Source organism: Drosophila miranda, assembly GCF_003369915.1.
Source record: "Drosophila miranda strain MSH22 chromosome Y unlocalized genomic scaffold, D.miranda_PacBio2.1 Contig_Y1_pilon, whole genome shotgun sequence".
In the NCBI taxonomy this organism is placed as follows: domain Eukaryota; kingdom Metazoa; phylum Arthropoda; class Insecta; order Diptera; family Drosophilidae; genus Drosophila; species Drosophila miranda.
In genome coordinates, this window is record NW_022881603.1 from 25,146,159 (window position 1) to 25,167,829 (window position 21,671).

Genomic DNA, 21,671 nt, shown 5'->3' on the forward strand with positions numbered 1-21,671 from the left:
AACCAACTATCCCCGCTGACGAAAGTGCCAACGAGGACAAGTCTGTCCTATAAATTAGATTTGTTTTTTTTGTATGTTTTTTTTTGTTTTTGTTTTGTTCAATCCGTCCCCTGGCTTATCGGGTCGGAAACACCCCTGACTTCCCCGTGAGCTAGCTGGGAACGATAGGCCAGGGTGGCAAAGAGGCGGATCATAACAAATGGCGCCCAATGGTAATAGAAGGGATCGATTTTAAACGCGAGTCTTAAAGACCCGGTGTAAAATGGAACCCTGGTAGAACGAAACTCAGCCGGTCCGCGAGCCGGGAATAAATCCTAGCCGTCGTAGCCGCTGAGAGGAGTAGAAGAGAGGAAAATGGACATGGTAGTTATGTATCGGAGGTAGAAGGGAAGGAAGTGTGTGTCCCGAGTTGTGGTCCAGGTATTACCAGGTGGTAGTAGCCTCGTTGTCCGACTCGTGGAGCTCGCTGTCTGGATCTGAAAAGAGGAAGAGGTGCCGGAGGATCTGTCGAGTCGTGGTCCGGGTTATGTCCAGAGGCATTAACGTCGTTGTCCGATTCTGGGGGATCCACAGTGATCTGAGGGAGGAAACAGCAAAGGGAGTTGGCACTCAGAAAAAGTAAGCGAAGGTAAATAGCAAGGGGAAAAGAAGGGGGTCCGCTCATCTGCAAAACAATTAATGCAGTTGTCTCTCGTCCCACCAAACAAATTAAAGGTGAATTTTTGTCTGAAGCAGTTCGGGAATTATATGTTTTTTTGTTAGTGATTTAGCAGACTATTGGAAAGCCGAAGCAAGAACTCCCCAAGGGAAATCATTTTTTTTTGAGGACTGACGATCCTCGCTAGCATTGTTTGGAAGCAATTTTAGAAGTAGGCATTAGGCAAGTCATCGGAAAAAGAGTTTTTGTTTGGGAGAGGAAGTATTTAGTTATTTAGTGTTGCATTTAATTAGGCGATTAATTGTAGATGTAGGTGTTTATTTATTTGATTGAATCAGTTTGGATATTTAGATTTATCAATTTATTGATTTAAATTAACCGATTTATGTATTTAAATTTATTTATTTGGTTATCTAAACATTGAATTAATTATTCGCTTATTTATTTATTTGTTTTCTCCTTACGATTGAAGGTATTGGGGATTAATTAGCCAGGAACTAGGTGTTTAGTGGAGTAGGGTAGTCAGATAATAAACAATCCAATTTATGTATCACCAAAATAGTTAAGTAAATAGGGAATAGACGAAGGAAAGGAGTACGTTAGGAAAATTGGTTGATGAGTGACCCGGAGATTTTTAAAGGGTCGGGAAAGACAAGGCGTAGCCCAGAGGCACAGCGCAGGTACCAGCCGTACAACATGCCGACGACTCGGTCCCAGGACGGTAAAGCCGGCAGTAGGCCGGAAGGGCCGTCGCAAGTGGCGGAAAACGTACATGCGGGGTTGCACCAGGAGGACCCAGAGGCCGGAGCGGTAGGAGGTCAACAGCGAACCCGTGAGGACCTAGTTTTACCGTCCGAGTTAAGCTCAGCCGTGAACGCAGCCTTAGCCCAAGCACTGGAGACCTACCGAGCGTCGCTCGGGCAGCAAATGGAAGCGCTGAGATCGTCAATGCAAGCAGACATGCTAGAGTTCATGCGAGAGATCAACGCGGTGGTGGGTTCGTTAAAAGCGGAGCGAACGGCGAGTGATGCGAATGGAAGGAATCGGGGATCAAATGCAATCAGTCTGGGAGGAGGTCAACAGGAAGCACCCGCGAACCAGCAAGCACATCCAACGCACTTGTTCGTGGACAACCGAACGTTGGAGGCCGATCAGAGGACCCAAGCCGATCAGAGACCCGTGGAGGAGTGGCTGTTCAACGGGATGGGCGCAGGAGCAAACCCTAACAGGAATCGACCGAGTTTCGGAGAGGCTAGGCAGGAGCAAGTGCAGATACGAAGATGGGGCTTAGCTTCGACGGCGATCCAAAGGGGATGCCTGTGGCGGAATTCATATTCCGGGTGGAGCATCTACAGACTTCGTACCAGGTACCGTGGGCGGAGGTGTTGAAAGCCTTTCACACATTGGTCAGTGGCCACGCAAGGGATTGGTACTGGATGCATGTTCGGACGGTAGGAATGCCGCACTGGCCGAATCTGAGATATGGTCTCCAGCAGCAGTTTCAAGTTCGTCGGACAGAGTACGAGCTGGAGAAGTTGCAAGGCTCACGTATTGGGGTGTTTCACGGCCACCTGAAGCAGTGGCCCGGCTATCTCAGTCGATGGAGCCAGAGACTCTCAATCTCAGGGTGTGGGCGATGGCCTACGTTTGGGGCCCCTTAATTGAAAAAGCCCGCCTGCTTGGCACTCCCGTTTCGGCGGAGTAATCCTGGAAACGGTAGTGTGGTGTTATGGGCGGTTTTGGAGAGAGCCGATAGGTATCAGGGCTGGAGAAGAAAGAGACAGCGGCATCTATAGTGGATCCTGGGAAGCAGTGGCAGAGTTGCGTGGGAGAAAAGGAAACGAGGCGAGGAAGAAAAAAAAAAGAGAGTTTCCGGTGGAGAATAGTGGAGGCCGCACGTGCCCGGAAAGAAAAAAGGGAACAAAATTGGTGATCGTGGAGACGACGATCCCACCAAGACAACAGCGGCAGGCATCAACATCAGCGGAAGCGGCGGACATCGGCAGCAGCAGCCCGGTACTGGCCAGGCCGGAAAACTGGTGCGAGAACCGTCAGCGGAGCACCGGCACCAAGGAACCGTCAGCGGAGCACCGACTGGAGACACGTTTCTGTCCCCACACACCAGCCCCCCCGGGAAAAGAATCCGGACTTCAAAGCAGAAATACACCCACACGAATCAATATCACACACCTTCATCCACCCACATCACACACAACCCACGCATGTATACCCTCATTCATAACACATCACATAACATCACCACATTTCACACATCTACACCCGTCCGACCCACAATTAAACAATATATCACGATCATATAAAAAAACACCACGATCAAACGTAAACATCAGCAAGCATCAGGAAGCAACAACTTCTATCTTCTATCTATCTTCTTCTGCCAACTCGGCCGAAATAGGGTTTATTTTGTTGTTAGTATTTGTTTCCTTTATATAAACCTAGATTATTAATTAATAATGTTCAAGATAAATAAGAAAATATAATGGATATAAAAGGAATATTTGAAAAGAGTCATGAGTGAATAGAAAACGGTAGTTGGGTGGGACGAGAGCGAGAAGAAGAGCGGGACCCTGAATATGAAAAGGGAGCGAATTCAAAAGGTGGCGCTCATGGAAGGGTGGGACCCTGCTAGGGATAACGAAACCAACTATCCCCGCTGACGAAAGTGACAACGAGGACAAGTCTGTCCTATAAATTAGATTTGTTTTTTTTTGTATGTTTTTTTTGTTGTTTTTGTTTTGTTCAATCCGTCCCCTGGCTTATCGGGTCGGAAACACCCCTGACTTCCCCGTGAGCTATCTTGGAACGATAGGCCACGGTGGCAAAGAGGCGGGTTAACAACTGATTCAATTAACTGATTGATTTCTTGATAAAGAGTCATTTGAGATAAAGAATCAAGACTATGAATTTGATTTACATCAATTAAGAAGGTGTGTTAGGACAACGAGGTTGCGGCAAAAGAATATATATTGGAACTATCGAAATTGCTTTGCACTGTATATATCGATACAAAGCTGCAGCATCTCTACGAACAGCTGTAATTTTGTTTGCAACTGAGTTTTTTTTTGAAAAAAACGTTGTTCAACACTGGTATGGCGCGTACCTAAAATTGTTTGCGGAAGGAAAAAATTAACATATGTTATAGGCGGTTTTGGAGAGAGCCGATAGGTATCAGGGCTGGAGAAGAAAGAGACAGCGGCATCTATAGTGGATCCTGGGAAGCAGTGGCAGAGTTGCGTGGGAGGAAAGGAAACGGGGCGAGGAAGAAAAAAAAGACAGAGTTTCCGGTGGAGAATAGTGGAGGCCTCACGTGCCCTAAAAGAAAAAAAGGAAACAAAATTGGTGATCGTGGAGACGACGATCCCACCAAGACATCAGCGGCAGGCATCAACATCAGCAGAAGCGGCGGACATCGGCAGCAGCATCCCGGTACTGGCCAGGCCGGGAAACTGATGCGAGAACCGTCAGCGGAGCACCGGCACCAAGGGACCGTCAGCGGAGCACCGACTGGAGACACGTTTCTGTCCCCACACACCAGCCCCCCCGGGGAAAGAATCCAGACTTCAAAGCAGCAATACACACACACGATTCACACACACCCACCTTCATCCACCCACATCACACACAACCCACGCATGTATACCCTCATTCATAACACATCACATAACATCACCACATTTCACACATCTACACCCGTCCGACCCACAATTAAACAAAATATCACGATCATACAAAAAACACCACGATTAAACGTAAACATCAGCAAGCATCAGGAAGCAACAACCTCTATCAAAGGGGGCTGCCAACTCGGCCGAAATAGGGTTTATTTTTTTTTTGTTAGTATTTTTGTGTTAGTATTTGTTTCTTTTATATAAATAAACCTAGATTATTAATTATTATTAATTAATAATGTTCAAGATAAATAAGAAAATATAATGGATATAAAAGGAATATTTGAAAAGAGTCATGAGTGAATAGAAAACGGTAGTTGGGTGGGACGAGAGCGAGAAGAAGAGCGGGACCCTGAATATGAAAAGGGAGCGAATTCAAAAGGTGGCGCTCATGGAAGGGTGGGACCCTGCTAGAGATAACGAAACCAACTATCCCCGCTGACGAAAGGGCCAACGAGGACAAGTCTGTCCTATAAATTAGATTTGTTTTTTTTTGTATGTTTTTTTGTTTTGTTCAATCCGTCCCCTGGCTTATCGGGTCGGAAACACCCCTGACTTCCCCGTGAGCTAGCTGGGAACGATAGGCCAGGGTGGCAAAGAGGCGGATCATAACAAATGGCGCCCAATGGTAATAGAAGGGATCGACTTTAAACGCGAGTCTTAAAGACCCGGTGTAAAATGGAACCCTGGTAGAACGAAACTCAGCCTGTCCGCGAGCCGGGAATAAATCCTAGCCGTCGTAGCCGCTGAGATGAGTAGAAGAGAGGAAAATGGACATGGTAGTTATGTATCGGAGGTAGAAGGGAAGGAAGTGTGTGTCCCGAGTTGTGGTCCAGGTATTACCAGGTGGTAGTAGCCTCGTTGTCCGACTCGTGGAGCTCGCTGTCTGGATCTGAAAAGAGGAAGAGGTGCCGGAGGATCTGTCGAGTCGTGGTCCGGGTTATGTCCAGAGGCATTAACGTCGTTGTCCGATTCTGGGGGATCCACGGTGATCTGAGGGAGGAAACAGCGAAGGGAGTTGGCACTTAAAAAAAGTAAGCGAAGGTAAATAGCAAGGGGAAAAGAAGGGAGTCCGCTCACCTGCAAAACAATTAATGCAGTTGTCTCTCGTCCCACCAAACAAATTAAACGTGAATTTTTGTCTGAAGCAGTTTGGGAATTATATGTTTTTTTTTGTTAGTGATTTAGCAGACTATTGGAAAGCCGAAGCAAGAAAACCCAAAGGGAAATCATTTTTTTTTGAGGACTGACGATTCTCGCTAGCATTGTTTAAAAGCAATTTTAGAAGTAGGCATTAGGCAAGTCATCGGGAAAAGAGTTTTTGTTTGGGAGAGGAAGTATTTAGTTATTTAGTGTTGCATTTAATTAGGCGATTAATTGTAGATGTAGGTGTTTATTTATTTGATTGAATCAATTTAGATATTTAGATTTATCAATTTATTGATTTAAATTAACCGATTTATGTATTTAAATTTATTTATTTGGTTATCTAAACATGGAATTAATTATTCGCTTATTTATTTATTGCACTATTTATTGATTTGTTTTCTCCTTACGATTGAAGGTATTGAGGATTAATTAGCCAGGAACTAGGTGTTTAGTGGAGTAGGGGAGTCAGATAATAAACAATCCAATTTATTTATCACCAAGATAGTTAAGTAAATAGGGAATAGACGAAGGAAAGGAGTACGTTAGGAAAGTTGGTTGATGAGTGACCCGGAGATTTTTAAAGGGTCGGGGAAGACAAGGCGTAGCCCAGAGGCACAGCGCAGGTACCAGCCGTACAACATGCCGACGACTCGGTCCCAGGACGGTAAAGCCGGCAGTAGGCTGGAAGGGCCGTCGCAAGTGGCGGAAAACGTACATGCGGGGTTGTACCAGGAGGACCCAGAAGCCGGAGCGGTAGGAGGTCAACAGCGAGCCCGTAAGGACCTGGTGTTACCGTCCGAGTTAAGCTCAGCCGTGAACGCAGCCTTAGCCCAAGCACAGGAGACCTACCGAGCGTCGCTCGGGCAGCAAATGGAAGCGCTGAGATCGTCAATGCAAGCAGACATGCTAGAGTTCATGCGAGAGATCAACGCTGTGGTGGGTTCGTTAAAAGCGGAGCGAACGGCGAGTGATGCGAATGGAAGGAATCGGGGACCAAATGCAACCAGTCTGGGAGGAGGTCAAGAGGAAGCACCCGCGAACCAGCAAGCACATCCAACGCACTTGTTCGTGGACAACCGAACATTGGAGGAGGATCAGAGGACCCAAGCCGATCAGAGACCCGTGGAGGAGTGGCTGTTCAACGGGATGGGCGCAGGAGCAAACCCTAACAGGAATCGACCGAGTTTCGGAGAGGCTAGGCAGGAGCAAGTGCAGATACGAAGATGGGGACTTAGCTTCGACGGCGATCCAAAGGGGATGCCCGTGGCGGAATTCATATTCCGGGTGGAGCATCTACAGACGTCGTACCAGGTACCGTGGGCGGAGGTGTTGAAAGCCTTTCACACATTGGTCAGTGGCCACGCAAGGGATTTGTACTGGATGCATGTGCGGACGGTAGGAATGCCGGACTGGCCGAATCTGAGATATGGTCTCCAGCAGCAGTTTCAAGTTCGTCGGACAGAGTTCGAGCGAGAGCAAGAGCTCAGGGAACGCCGACAACGCCACGGGGAGTCGGCGGACCAGTACATCCAGGAGATGTTGGTGTTGAGGTCGAGATTGCTGAATCCGTTCTCGGATTATGATCTAATAAAGATCATAAAGATCAATATTAGGGATGCAATTTCGAGGGTGATTTATCCAATACAGATACCAAATCTCCAGAAGCTGCGAGAAGAGTGTGCGGACGCCGAGAAACTGCTGGCGACGCGATGGACAAGGAGCGGTCCAGACCATGGGGGTAGTAGGCGCAGGGAAGATCACAAAGAACATGAATTCGATGCGAACACTCACGACCCGGAGGAACAGACCGAGGCATTGGATGCTGTCCATAGGACGAGGGAATCCGGAGGCGACCGCACCCAGCTGAAGTGCTGGAATTGCGCTCAGCCGGGTCACACCTATTTTGAGTGTGAGTCGGCCGTACGTAACCTGTTCTGCTACAAGTGCGGGCTGGCCGGGGTCATCCTCCCTAAATGTCCTAAATGACGGCCGGGAAACGCGAAAAGGAGCACGACGCAATTGGACGAGTCGAGTTCCACGTCGCCGCGAAGCAGCCAATAGATAGGTCCTCCAACATGAAATTAGATACCCCTGAGGAAAGAAGTTACAATAAGGATGTTTACACTACTATATATAAAGTTAACCAAGCGGTATTACCCGAAGCTAAATGGTCCGAGCGCAAGCCGATAAAGGAAAGGCAGCGTCAGTACGAGCTGGAGACGTTGCAAGACTCACGTATTGGGGTGTTGCACGCAAAGGATCTGAAGCAGTAGCCCAGGCATCTCAGTCGATGGAGCCAGAGACTCTCAATCTCAGGGTGTGGGCGATGGCCTACGTTTGGGGCCCCTTAATTGAAAAAGCCCGCCAGCTTGGCACTCCCGTTTCGGCGGAGTAATCCTGGAAACGGTAGTGTGGTGTTATGGGCGGTTTTGGAGAGAGCCGATAGGTATCAGGGCTGGAGAAGAAAGAGACAGCGGCATCTATAGTGGATCCTGGGAAGCAGTGGCAGAGTTGCGTGGGAGAAAAGGAAACGGGGCGAGGAAGAAAAAAAAGACAGAGTTTCCGGTGGAGAATAGTGGAGGCCGCACGTGCCCTAAAAGAAAAAAAGGAAACAAAATTGGTGATCGTGGAGACGACGATCCCACCAAGACATCAGCGGCAGGCATCAACATCAGCAGAAGCGGCGGACATCGGCAGCAGCATCCCGGTACTGGCCAGGCCGGGAAACTGATGCGAGAACCGTCAGCGGAGCACCGGCACCAAGGGACCGTCAGCGGAGCACCGACTGGAGACACGTTTCTGTCCCCACACACCAGCCCCCCCGGGGAAAGAATCCAGACTTCAAAGCAGCAATACACACACACGATTCACACACACCCACCTTCATCCACCCACATCACACACAACCCACGCATGTATACCCTCATTCATAACACATCACATAACATCACCACATTTCACACATCTACACCCGTCCGACCCACAATTAAACAAAATATCACGATCATACAAAAAACACCACGATTAAACGTAAACATCAGCAAGCATCAGGAAGCAACAACCTCTATCAAAGGGGGCTGCCAACTCGGCCGAAATAGGGTTTATTTTTTTTTGTTAGTATTTTTGTGTTAGTATTTGTTTCCTTTATATAAACCTAGATTATTAATTATTATTAATTAATAATGTTCAAGATAAATAAGAAAATATAATGGATATAAAAGGAATATTTGAAAAGAGTCATGAGTGAATAGAAAACGGTAGTTGGGTGGGACGAGAGCGAGAAGAAGAGCGGGACCCTGAATATGAAAAGGGAGCGAATTCAAAAGGTGGCGCTCATGGAAGGGTGGGACCCTGCTAGGGATAACGAAACCAACTATCCCCGCTGACGAAAGTGCCAACGAGGACAAGTCTGTCCTATAAATTAGATTTGTTTTTTTTTGTATGTTTTTTTGTTTTGTTCAATCCGTCCCCTGGCTTATCGGGTCGGAAACACCCCTGACTTCCCCGTGAGCTAGCTGGGAACGATAGGCCAGGGTGGCAAAGAGGCGGATCATAACACATATTTCAAGACGTTCGCTGATAGTTTTAATCAAAAAGACATTTTCCGAAGCTTCTGGGGGCGCCTCACACGCCTACGAAGACGTCGCGAAGAAATTCCCAAAGCTGAGAAGCATGGCAAGCATAGGAAAGACAAGGATGGCCACGGAGAAGACGACGGGAGTTAAAATTCGCATGGAAACGCTGAAAAAAAGGGAAGGAGAAGCTAAATCCGCCATGCGGGTGGAGTAAAGATGGCGGCAAAAACGGCTCCGCAGCTTTTGGCTTCTAAACTGCTGTGCAAGAAACCAAACATGTCGACAAACATGTCCACGAACACGACAACAAGCATGACATCAAACATTTCTACGACGAAAGAGAGAGAGAAGACTGACGCGGTTTGTGTGGCTTCCGTGAGTACGAAAAACGGAAGTAACCGCAAAATCATCGTTAACAAGTATTATGAGGGGCATAAAGGCCCATACATTGTTTGTATCGACAAAATGAGTGCGAATAATGCCAGAATTGCTATAAACCAGTTTGATCTATCCGATCTGCTGCTGAAACAGCGATATCGAGGAGGTTGCTAGAATGGGCTATGGCAGGTGCAAGATTGTGTGCGGGTCGGCGGAGTGTGCAAACGGGCTAGTGGAAAACAGTGTTTTCGCTGCTCAAGGGTACTCAACCCGAATCTTTAGGCACTTCGTCCAAAAAGCAGGGTTAATTTTTGGGATCCCCGGGCACTACTCAGAGGAACAGCTAGCGGAGCTTGTAACCTCGGATATCCCAATTGAGGAGATAGTTCGGATTACGCGAAAGGATAGAGCATCGGGGGAACGTGTACCTACTGGCAGGGTGAAACTCTGGTTCAGAGGAGAGCAGTTACCAACCAAAATCAATTTTCTATATTCTAAAGTAGAAGTGAAACCTTTTGTTCAGCTTATTCAATGTTTCAGGTGTTTTAGGTTTGGCCATCTGGCGCAACATTGCAAGAGTGGAGCGAAATGTTTCAAATGCGGACAAGATCACAGCAAAGATATTATCTGCTCAGGGCTGGTCTGTGCTAACTGCAAGGGTGCATGCTGCCACCCACTCGCAGTGTGAGGCCAGGAAAAAAGCGTACGCCATTCATAAGTGTATGACACTGGAAAACCTAACTAGAGCTGAGATCAAGGCTAGATATCCGATCCTTTTTGCAAGGACCTCTCCAAAGTCAAGGGATCAAGGGGAATTTCCTAGACCCAGTTGGCAATCTAACCGCTCCCCTGAATTCTTAAATAACAGCTTAGAGTCCGCCAGGGAAATTCATTCTGTCACCTCTTTCGCGGAAGTGACCAAATCCAATAGGGTTGCCGCCCGAAACGCAGAGGCGGCCAAGGCAGCAGCCAACATGGCAGAGTGGAAGAACTCAATAAACTCAGACTGCGTCCAAATGAGCGAGAAATTTGTTAGATCTTCATCCGTGGCATCTTCTCTGGCCCAGGATAAGCTAAACGCACTAGGAGCCAAACTCACAGCGTTCCTGATTGATCCAAACAACATCATTAAAGGGGATTCTTTAGCGAATAAATTTATTAAGGAAATTAAAGAATTTGTCAATGCTTCCAGCGCAGAACTAGATAGGCGTCAGATTGCCCAAGGGATGGCAGTTGGTTCTCAAAACATCCAACAATGAAGATTCTTCAGCTAAATATTCAAAGTCTGACACACAAAAACAACAAACAGCTCCTCTCAATGTTCCTAGTCCAGAACGCAATAGATATTGCCATCCTCTCAGAGATTTGGGTGCTGAACAACGCGGACTGCAGCATTTTAGACTATAACTTTTTCTGCAGGCCCAGAGAGGACGGCTACGGCGGGGTTGGCATCTACGTCAGGAAAAACATTCAATTCAGCATTTTAAAAATAGAGAACGACTTGGAAATTTTAGGAATAAAAACATTAAACCTCAAGAGCAATTTCAATATTTTTAGCATATATGCACCGCCATCAACAACAGTTTCACAGTTTAAATCGGGCACAAGAAAGTTTTTCGAATTCGCGGCTTCGCTTGAATAGTGGGCGGGGACTTCAACGCTAGGTCTTCTATCTGGGGAAGTCCGATCTGTGATCGCAAGGGTCGCAGCATTGAGAATTCCACCCGGGAGGCCGGATTTATCTGCCTAAACGACGGTTCGCCTACCTTCTCCAGGAGCCCATCTCAATTCTCCGTTCTTGACCTTTCTTTTTCGAACTACAGAAATGGAACTATTAACTGGCAAGTCCTCAAAACAAAAATTACGAACAGCAACCACTTCCCAATTGTATTATCAGTGCAAGGCCTAAATGCCCCCCTCCAAGGCAAGAAGATCCTTCACAACAGAATAGCCCGGATTCTGGGTGCAAGTGATTTCTCAAATCTGGAGGAGCTCAATGAAAAAGTGAAATCCCTGACCTTAAAAAACACGGTCACATTCCCAAGCAAGAACAAGTCCGTTGCTAAGAAATGGTGGAACGAGGAAACGGAAAAACTTCTTCGCGTGAGAAACGCTTGCAGGCAAAAATTCTACCTCACCAAAAAATTGGCTGATGCCAGAGCAACCTTAGAAGCTGACAAAAATCTACAAAATCACGTAAAAAATCTTAGAAAGCGCAACTTTTCCAAGTTTATAGAAGAGGTCTCCTCATCGCCATCTATGTGGAGCAGGGTGAAGAACATAAAAAAATACGGTCAAATCAAAAATGTAGGGAACAAATGGACGAACGAAGATGACAAAAACTTTCTCAATATGGTTAAAGTAACCCCATCCACGTCAAACAGTAGGCCCCCTAAGAAAATTCCTGCCCCTTTGTTAGGACTAGACGACCCGGAACCCCTGGAACTGGAATAATTCCTGGCCTTCCTAAAAACCAGGAACCCCAATTCGGCTAGAGGCCCTGATGGCATCTCGTTCAGGATGCTTCAAAAGCTACCAAGTGGGAAAAAACAAGACATTTTTGAAATTATAAATAAAGTATGGCTGAGTGGCGTCATCCCTGAAGTCTGGCGCAGGATAAAAGTGGTACCCATCCCCAAGAAGAATGCAGAGCCTACTTCCTTCCAAAACCATAGGCCGATTTGTTTGATTAACACGCTGTTTAAATCCATAGAGGGGCTGATAAAGTTGAAGTTGGACGAGCACATAGCAAACTGTGACCTGCTGCCGGTCAGGTCCTATGCCTTCAGGAGAAACAGGTCCACTGCTCTTTGCATCAACGACCTTATCAACAAAGTTCTGGCGCTGAAGGCGAGGGGTTGTCAGGTTGTCGCAGCTTGCCTAGATTTACAAAGAGCGTTCGACTGCGTAAAAGTGGACACACTCGAGCACAGGATGAGGGATATGCGGTTCAATACAAGCCTCACGGCTTCGATCTCCAGCTTCCTTAACAGACGAATTCTCATAAAGGGCAAAAGCGAGGTAGAGGTGAACAGAGGTGTTAGCCAGGGTAGCTGTCTCAGCCCAACCCTTTTTAACCTTTACACAGCCGAACTACATGATATTAACAGTCATAACTGCTTACTGTTTCAGTATGCTGATGACTTTTTCATAGTTTGTTTTCATAAAGACGTATCCATTGCGAAACGGGTGCTGGAAGACAGTATAGATAAGTTCGAAGAAAAATGCAATAGGCTAAACCTGTCATTCAATCCGGTGAAGTCTAAAGTGATTTACTTCAACAATCGTAGAGCTGCGCTAAATATCTCGCATCAAGGAGTTGAGATCAGACAAGTAGAGCAGATCAAATACCTAGGCAGGACTATCTCAGCAAACAACTCAGCCTCTGGTCACATTGATCTGGCCATCTCGGAATCGAACAGAAACTGTGCGTTTCTCAGATTACTCAGTGGGTGTCACTATGGTATCAGCCCCAAAAGAGGGCTTATATTTTACAAGGCATTTGTCAGAAGTAGGCTAGAGTACGCGTGCTCATCATTCTGCAACCTGTCCAAATCTGCCCTGGCCAAAATCAAATCCCACTGCAACCATCACCTCAGAAAATCGCTGGGTCTGATAATCTGCATTCCTGTTCCTATCATATATCACATGGCAGGAGAACTTCCCCCGAACTACAGGATGAGATTCCTTGCGGCGAAAGAGTTGGTTAAGGTGTTTGCATTTAATCTCCCAGCAAGTGAAACAGTGTCAGCAAATAGGGATTTAAACACGGGCTACGCTAAGGCATATCGGGAGTTTGGCAGCATAATAGATAGAGTTGAGGTTTTCGAGAACACAGCTTCGTTTTGCACTAAAATTAGCTCCGACTTAGAATTTTTCAAGGGTTCTGCACCCAACAAGCACGCTATAGACCAGGCACAAAACCCTTTCCTCGTTGTCCGCCGAGCTCCTTGATATCGAGAAGGCATTAGACCATGTTATTTTGTACAATTTTCTCGTGTCGCGCTCCTGACAGACAGCAGAAACGGGGCCCTCATTCTGGCGAAGAACATTCAGGATAACTCTATCGCCTACAAAATCAGAGAAAAGATCCAACAAAATCCACATCTAAGAACTGTAGAGGTTCACTACATTCCCGGACACGCTAACATCCCTCAGAACACTTCAGTTGACGCAGCAGCCAAAGAAGCCCACAGACGAGGAAAATACACAGTGGTTAAATGGAACCTTAAAGACGCTATGTGCGAAATACACAGAATCTTAAAAGCAGAATTGGAGAGAGAATACGCCGAGTTTGCTAGTATCAAGCACCGAGGTTACTGCTCGCTTTTCCCCTCAACATCATCCAAACCGTGGTTCCTAAATAAAACTAAGCTTAAAGCCATTGACGCTAAAAGAATCAACAGACTGCTTAGTGGTAACGCATTCGATAGGCACACTCTCGCCAAAATGCATGTAGTTCCAAGTAACATATGTGATACATGCGATAGTATCGATAACGCCTCGCATTTAATTTTCAATTGTACAAAGTACAACAACACAAGGCAAAACTTCCCATCTCTAAGAAAATATAATGATATTTACAAATTCTTTGAAAAAGAAAACATCAGCGCGTACCAAACACTAATTGACTTCATCGACGAAATTGATGTAAAGCTATAAACAGTACTCCAACATCTTCTATTCTTTGACTTGGCAATTTCCACCTTCAAAAGGCGGGCGGCCAAATAATCCCACGCTACTCACGGGTTGTTTGGTAACTTAAACCAAAAAAAAAAAAAAAAAAAAAATTTAGTAAATAAATAATTGCATTTACTAGCAATTCATTAAATGGAGATCAATCTTCTGTAAAAAAGACTCAACATCACAATGGGTAAGAGTGCCTTCGCACTAAATTTTAGTAGCAAGAGCTAGGAGCTCCTGTCGCCCATGGACAGACATAGTCGAGGACGCCACAGTTTATCTATGTATCTATTAAATTGTCCTTTCCTTTCTAGCCGATGCAACGATGTGTTTACTCTGCATGTGTGAGTATTCATCATCGTTTGGGGAGCTCATTGGTGTACACTCCGCGAGAGGAAGCGAGCTGGAGGTAGCCAGGATAATAGGCAAACACTTTCCACTGAAAGTGACGGAAAAAAGTCCGGACCGGGTGTGCGGACGCTGCTGGAAAACAGTTTCAGAATTTCACGCGCTACATGAGTTTGTTATCCAAGCACAGAGCTCTCTGCAGGAAACTAAGGTCCTGTTGATGGAGGATGATCCGCTCACGCAATGCCACTTAATCGAGACCCCCAAATTAGGGTGCGTGGATGATGTCAGAGCACAGGACCAACCAGAACTCGGCTGCGGGAGAAATTTCTTCTATCCCGAGGTGAAAATAGAGGAGCATGAGCTGGACCACTTACCTAGGATTGAGATCCTTGAAGCCACAGCAAACACACAGCCTGTCCAAGAGGAGTCTACCACTCCGGCAGCGCGGCGCTTGAGAAAGCGCGTTAAAGCTGAGGATGGAGCATTTATTGATAACGAAGAGGGGGCGGTCGAGCCGGCGGCAGCCGAGACAAAAAAAAGACGAGGCCGTCCACGCAAAGTGGACACTCCCATTGAATCCGCTGCCAAGACTGAAGAGGATATATCACTGATTCTTAAATCAGAAGAGGAGGAAAACGAGTTTATCGACGAAGATCCAGATTTCTGCTTCAACATCGACGATGGCCTTGCGACAAGCGACCACAGTTTCGATGACAACTCGGGAGGGAGTGATGAAGACACCGACTCAGACTTTGAGTTAGACAATAAAGATAAGCTGGAGTTTGCTGTTGTACCCAAGAGAACTGTGGTGCGGCCCAAGAAATACAAAAAGAGAACGAAGCCATCTGAGCCGAAGGTGCGCATGTCCCGAGAACTACTGGAACAACGCAAGAAGCAGCAGGAGGAATACGACACCATCATTGGCAAGTTCTTCAACAGCGTGCTGGCATGTCCGATCTGCAATCTGTCGGTACAAAACTTTACGGACATGCAGCGACATCATCGTCTCACCCACCAGGTTGATCCTGGCTACGTGATGTGCTGCGGCCGCAAATTCAGCCAACGAAAAGTTCTTGCGGAACATGTACAGGTTCACTGGAACCCAGAGCACTTCAAGTGCGCCATCTGCGAGAAAACATTCCAGAACTCAAGGCACCTGGAGTCACATAACCAGGTCCACATGGATCCGGCCGTCAAGCTAACCTTTAACTGCGACCTGTGCTCGAAGGTCTTTCTCAGCAAGACAGCCATCGACTATCACAAGTTAAACAAGCATGTCCCTAAGTCCGAATTTAAATTTACATGCAGCGTTTGCAGCAAGAAGTGAGTACAATTTAAGATTCCCGTGAGATTTGAAATAAACGGTTATCGTATCCCAACAGATTCCTTACCGAGCGAAAACTTAAGAACCATATGAGTTCTATGCATGATCCCGAGAGCACCATCATCTGCGACAAGTGCGGCAAGCAGATGCGCACAAAAATCATCCTCAAGAAGCACCAGGAGCTAATGCACTCGGACAAGCCGCGGCCCGAGCCGGAGCTGAAGCAATGTCAGATCTGCGGGGCCTGGCTCAAGGGCATGACTGGCCTGAAGCAACATATGAAGAGCATTCATGTGGAGAGCGCTGGTGAGCACCGGTGCCACATCTGTTCCAAGCTCTCGCCTAATGCTCGAGCGCTTCGTCGTCACGTCTATCACAATCACGAGTGCGAACGCAAATTCAAGTGCACCATGTGCGAGAAGGCATTTAAGCGTCCGCAAGAACTGAAGGTGAGTGTGAAGCTGACTATCCCGCCCATCCAGCGATTTCTATTGCTCTCTTAAATCTGTTTGGCAGGAACACACGTCCACGCACACCGGCGAAGTACTCTATACCTGTCCGAACTGTTCAATGACATTCTTCTGCAGCGCCAACATGTACAAGCATCGCCAGCGGCTGCACCGTGCCCAGTACGAGGCGGACAAAAACCAGCCAAAGCCGCCGAATATTCTCAAAATATCGCGAAATGCCTCCTCGCAGAGCAAAACAAAACAGGAGATTTGAGCATTCATCATGAAGGAAATTAATGTATAAAGGACACTTTCTTAGAGCAGCCGAATGGGGAAACACTGCTGACGCGCTATGTCCCTTTCAAGACACGGGAAGATGTGCACAGATCCCACGGGTTCTTGAGAAACAGAACCCAACCCGACAGCCAGACGTCTAAGCTAACACCTAAACTAAGCTAAAAGGAATGTATCGTAGGGAATAATAAACAGAGCAAACTGTGGGCTCTGTACTCCGATGCAATCAATTGATAACGAAACAAAGTTGGGAATGTCTTTCTTTCTTTATAATTATTTACAAGGATGTCTTAATTGCACCTTATATAACGCAATGACAATTACATAGTTTCTGTTTTGTATACACATATTAGGCATAGTTTTAAAATATTTATATTTAGATACTGTATCTCTCTCACGATTTGCTTAAATTTGTTGCACACAACTTGCGGCCCAACAATAGGAAAAACTGAAAAAAAAACTTTATATACTCTTACAAATATTATTGTTCATTTCGCCCGATGCAATCCCACCGATCTGATCCCTATTCAGGCTCTCATTGCAGCAACTGGCGGTGGTTAGGGAGTGGCTTTACACACTCAACACTCAGGGTTAGAGTTTGTATAAATAAAATAATAGTAGTTGTAGTAGAGACGAAACAATAAGCAGAGCCACAAAAATAGTCTGGCTGCGGGCGATTCTCATTGCGATTAGTGTTGAAACATGCGCGAATAGTTATTAACATTTTGATATCTAGGCAACATTTATAATTAGTTATTTGTTTACTTTGGATCAATATTTTGTTAGATTAGCTTCCCACGGAACACCTCCTTTCTGCTTACATTAGTTGTAGGGCATGCTATTGGTTGTTGGCTGCTGTTGGATTGCTTTTTGTTAGTCACAGACACAGAAAAAGATACATATACCGAGTGGAGCAGAAGCACGAAACGAGACAAAAGGCGTTTTAAAACAAAATTTAACTCAAATGTTTATTGGATTGCTACCAAACACAAAAGGAGACTGGAACGCCTGGGCTTTAACTACGTGTTAAACATTCATATCATTCATCATATGGTAATAATCATAGTACGGCATTAGAACAACATAAAATACTGGTTTGCAAACTAAAGATGGACAGGGGACAGGATACAAAATAGAAGCTCCTACAATATCTGGGAGCACTGCAAACGTCCGGTTCGTTTTTGCTTAGTTTTGTTTGGATTGCTGACGCGTCTTGTGATTTCTCTAGCCGGAAGTTAAGTTGAAACAGAATTCTGCACACGCGCAAACATAAATAACAACAATAATTATATAACAATGACTAAAATTATTTAAATTTAACTATTTTCTTTCTGTTTATTTCATTTCTGCTTTTAATTCTGTATAATTTTGCCAAAGCAACTCCGAATGCTGGTTCAGCCGATGGATTTCAATAGTATATTTGCTTCGTTGTGTGTGTATTATGTATTTTGTGGGCTGGCTGGATGGTTGCATTGATGGGTGTAGCAGGCGGCACATCTTAGACCTTGCTTTGCTCAACCATATCGATATTGACCTTGTAGAACACATAGGGATAGTATTCGGACTGGCCAAAGCCCAGGCCGGGTATATCCACATTCTGTAAAAATAGAGCATTGAACAAAATAAATTTTAACGAATTCAATCGGTAATAATTGGAAACTCACATCAGCACTGCTGACTTGACCGCCAGCCGAGGCACCATCCAGATGTCCGTACAGCTGGTTGAGCACATCACGCAGACGCTTCACGCTCTTCTTGTTGGGCTCGATCAGTATGGCCTGGAAGTTGACCGGCAGCCTGTATCTATGAGGGTTACAATACAATCATTAGTGCCCAGCACTTTTTAGAAATAATAAATTACGGCCGTACCTCAGCACAGATTCCACAAAGACGCGCAGGGCCTTCACGTGAATGAGGGCACAGAATGCCTCGCTGAAGTTAACCTTCAACCAACGCACAAGGGGTCCCTGGTATCGTTAGTAAATTGGAGGAGGATTAGTACATTGCACCCTTATCAGTTGAGGCATTACATACAAACTGCTTCTTCTTGTCCGTCATCAGCTTGGTCATCTCGTTCTTGCCGGCGGCCAGCTCTTCTTCGTTGTAGACGAAGTCACGAACAATGAATTTGCGCTCGCGGGCATGTAGCTTGAACTCCTCGGTGACCTTCTTGAAGAGCGTCACATTGAAGAGATAGTAGTCGCTGTCCTCCTGAATGAGCTGCGTTGAGCGTGGCACGATCATGTCCGTGATCTTCTCGTAATTGGCATGCCAGTCATTGGTCAGGACTCTGTTTTTGGGGAAGGTTTGACGTATGTTAACTGAAGTCGGGAATATCTCTCCGCCAACTCACTTGGGCACAATGACCAGCAGAGTGGTCAGGTATTCCGAATCCAGAATGAAGTGCTCCTTTTTGACCAAATCGGCCAAGTTCCTGGTCAGCAAGCTGCCACTGTGGAAGGGATAGGATAGCAATGGATGGTTAATATGTGTAAACATTGACTAAAGATTCAACTGCACTCACGTCTTTTTCTTCTCCAGGTTTTGCAGATTTCCCTTGAGGTTGTTGTAAGCCTGGGACTTGGTCTTCAGATCGCCATCGATCTGGCCAATCTGCTTGGAAATGATATCCGCAATGTTGCGCAGCGATTGCTTGATCGGATACTTGGCCATGTCCCATTGGAAACGGGTCAAATACTGCGGCAGCTCGGCTGAGTTAAGGGATAAACGGCAGAGAGTTAGTCGGGTTCAGGATCATTATATTGTTGCATGGATAGTCGGTTCACTTAGAGGAAAAGCAGAACCATATATGATTCATTGCTCAATTAATGTTCAAGTACAAAAAGGAAGGGAAAAAATATATATATCGTAATCGTACTAAAAGTTTATATAGATTTACGCTCGGAAGCTATTTTAAATTAAAGTTTGAAATGTAAGTAAATTAAGATAAATCAAAATTTTCTTGTTAGAATTATAGAATTATTCGGATAAAACGCACACACATACTACATACACGTACACATTAAATGAACAACGAAATTAGAAACAATTTGGATGCAATACAGTTTTACATATTCTACGGGGACTGGGACTACGCATATTAGTCACATTTGGAAGAAGTACCTTTCGGATCACACTCTCAACACTGCACATAAAGTTAGCTGGATGTTAGTATTGGATTGTGATAAGTAATAACAATTTAAAGATATACATATGTAGGCATCTCTCATAGGTAGACACTCAACAGGCAAATAATAATGCAGAACGAAAGCATGACAATATTTTAAATTAAAATTCTCAACATTTCGATCTGGGCAAAAGCGGAGCTCTGGGTTATTTTGGTGGCATTAGCTTAATGAAGTCGGAGCTATGATGTGGATCAGCGACAACAACATTGTTTGGGGAGGCCATACACTGAAAGAACAACATAATATTCGCTTTTACACTGTTACAAATAATCAAAGATCCGTGATGAGCATATATTTATAGGTATATATGTATATATATCTGTGTGATCGAAGGAAATCAAAAGGGAAAGCTCCATTGCAAACTCAACAAATACAAGTACCACAGAGAGAGATATAGAGACAGCGAGAGAGAGAAAGGAGAGAAATATAAAACAAAATTGAAAACGAGGGGGAACGTTGTGAGTTGCTGCGGAGACCGCAACTCTAAATATATACCCGATACTAAGTCAGTACGGCTCTCCTCCGGCAGACGCCGCTAATATTAAACGACACGACAAAGAGTGCGTGCGAGAGAGACAGAAAATCAGTCTGAGCGTGACGTCGGGTGCTGCGTAGCCAGTGCAAATTGATTTGTTCCTTTTGGCTATACAAATTATCTGATCTGATCCAGATTCAGCAATCTGATAGATATGGTCATTATCTATGATTCTGCGTTTTTAGTTCTCTCGAATGTGCAATATTGTGGATGCAACAGATTTTCGTCCTTTGTGGGGGCGGAAAAGGGTGGGGCGAAATTCTGAGATATACGTTTTATAGTGAGATCTAACAGAAGTGCGGATACCAAATTTGGTTACTCTAGCCTTAATAGTCTCTGAGATTTGTGGATGCCCCAGATTTTCGTCCTTTGCGTGGGCGGAAGAGGGTGTGGCGAAATTTGGACACGAAACGGTCAAGGTCCGATATCACAGGAGTGTGGATACCAAATTTGGTTGCTCTGGCTCTTATAGGTTCTGAGATCCTTGAACTCATATTTTGCAATTGACAAAACCGACCATGAAACCTGTGTGTTAGAGAGAGACAGAGCGAGAAAGAATGAAATTGTTTTCTTGATTCTGGCTATAATCATTATTCGATCTGGTTCAGATTTTGCACTGTAGAAGATATGGTCATCTTTAAAAATGTGGATGCCACAGATTTTCGTCCTTTGTGGGGGACGGAAGTGGGCGGGGCGAAGTTTTGAAATATTTTTGTAGCAGTGACATATCGCAGAAGTCTGGATCCAAAACATCGTTGCTCTAGCTCTTATAGTCTTTGAGCAGTAGGCGCTGAAGGGGACGGACGGACGGACGGACGGACGGAGGGACAGACAGACAGGGCTCATTCGACTCGGCTATTGATGCTGATCAAGAATATATATACTTTATGGGGTCGGAAACGATTCCTTCTGGACGTTACACACATCCACTTTTACCACAAATCTAATATACCCCAATACTCATTTTGAGTATCGGGTATAAAAAGAGCCCGCACTGTAGGCGAAAGGTGTACCGTAGAAACAGATGCAACGATTCAACTAAAAGATAGATAGAACAGAAATTCGTCTTTTTTTTAATTTTATCATATATATCTATATAGTTAAATATGCGACACTTCAGTTTAAGTTTTAAAAAAGGTTTTATTCTTTCATTTAAACTTAGCGTACTTAGTTATTTCCCCGACGATGACTGAGGTCTGATGTCTTGAACGGAATTAACTTTGGTTGAATTCTCCGACGGTGTCGCGATTGACGTTTGTCTTGAACAGAACTGAGTTGGCTTCTTAGATGTAGACTATTTATATTATGATGCTCGGTTTGGGATTCGGATTTGGATTCGGAGGCGTTGGCTTCGACTTCGGCTTCGGAGATGGCGTACGTGACTCGATCGATATGTGG

General features: G+C 45.4%; 2 protein-coding genes across 2 annotated transcripts in view; one reads left to right on the forward strand and one right to left on the reverse strand.

Moving 5' to 3' along the window:
* Window positions 1–14,077: 14,077 nt before the first annotated feature.
* LOC117189392 (transcription factor grauzone-like) lies at window positions 14,078–17,685 on the forward strand. Its single transcript, XM_033394512.1, has 4 exons — window positions 14,078–14,322; window positions 14,447–15,806; window positions 15,866–16,256; window positions 16,324–17,685. The coding sequence occupies exons 1-4, from the start codon at window positions 14,319–14,321 to the stop codon at window positions 16,528–16,530; spliced, it is 1,962 nt and encodes a 653-aa protein (XP_033250403.1). The 5' UTR covers window positions 14,078–14,318; the 3' UTR covers window positions 16,531–17,685.
* LOC117185729 (V-type proton ATPase subunit C-like) overlaps window positions 17,500–21,671 on the reverse strand; it is a 29,908-nt gene continuing 25,736 nt past the window's right edge. The window contains exons 4-9 of the mRNA XM_033394516.1: window positions 19,075–19,261; window positions 18,904–19,002; window positions 18,585–18,840; window positions 18,420–18,517; window positions 18,215–18,353; window positions 17,500–18,147 (exon numbers count right to left, since the gene is read on the reverse strand). Coding sequence (XP_033250407.1) covers window positions 18,049–18,147; window positions 18,215–18,353; window positions 18,420–18,517; window positions 18,585–18,840; window positions 18,904–19,002; window positions 19,075–19,261 — 878 coding nt within the window. The 3' untranslated portion in view covers window positions 17,500–18,048. The remainder of the gene's footprint in view (window positions 18,148–18,214; window positions 18,354–18,419; window positions 18,518–18,584; window positions 18,841–18,903; window positions 19,003–19,074; window positions 19,262–21,671) is intronic.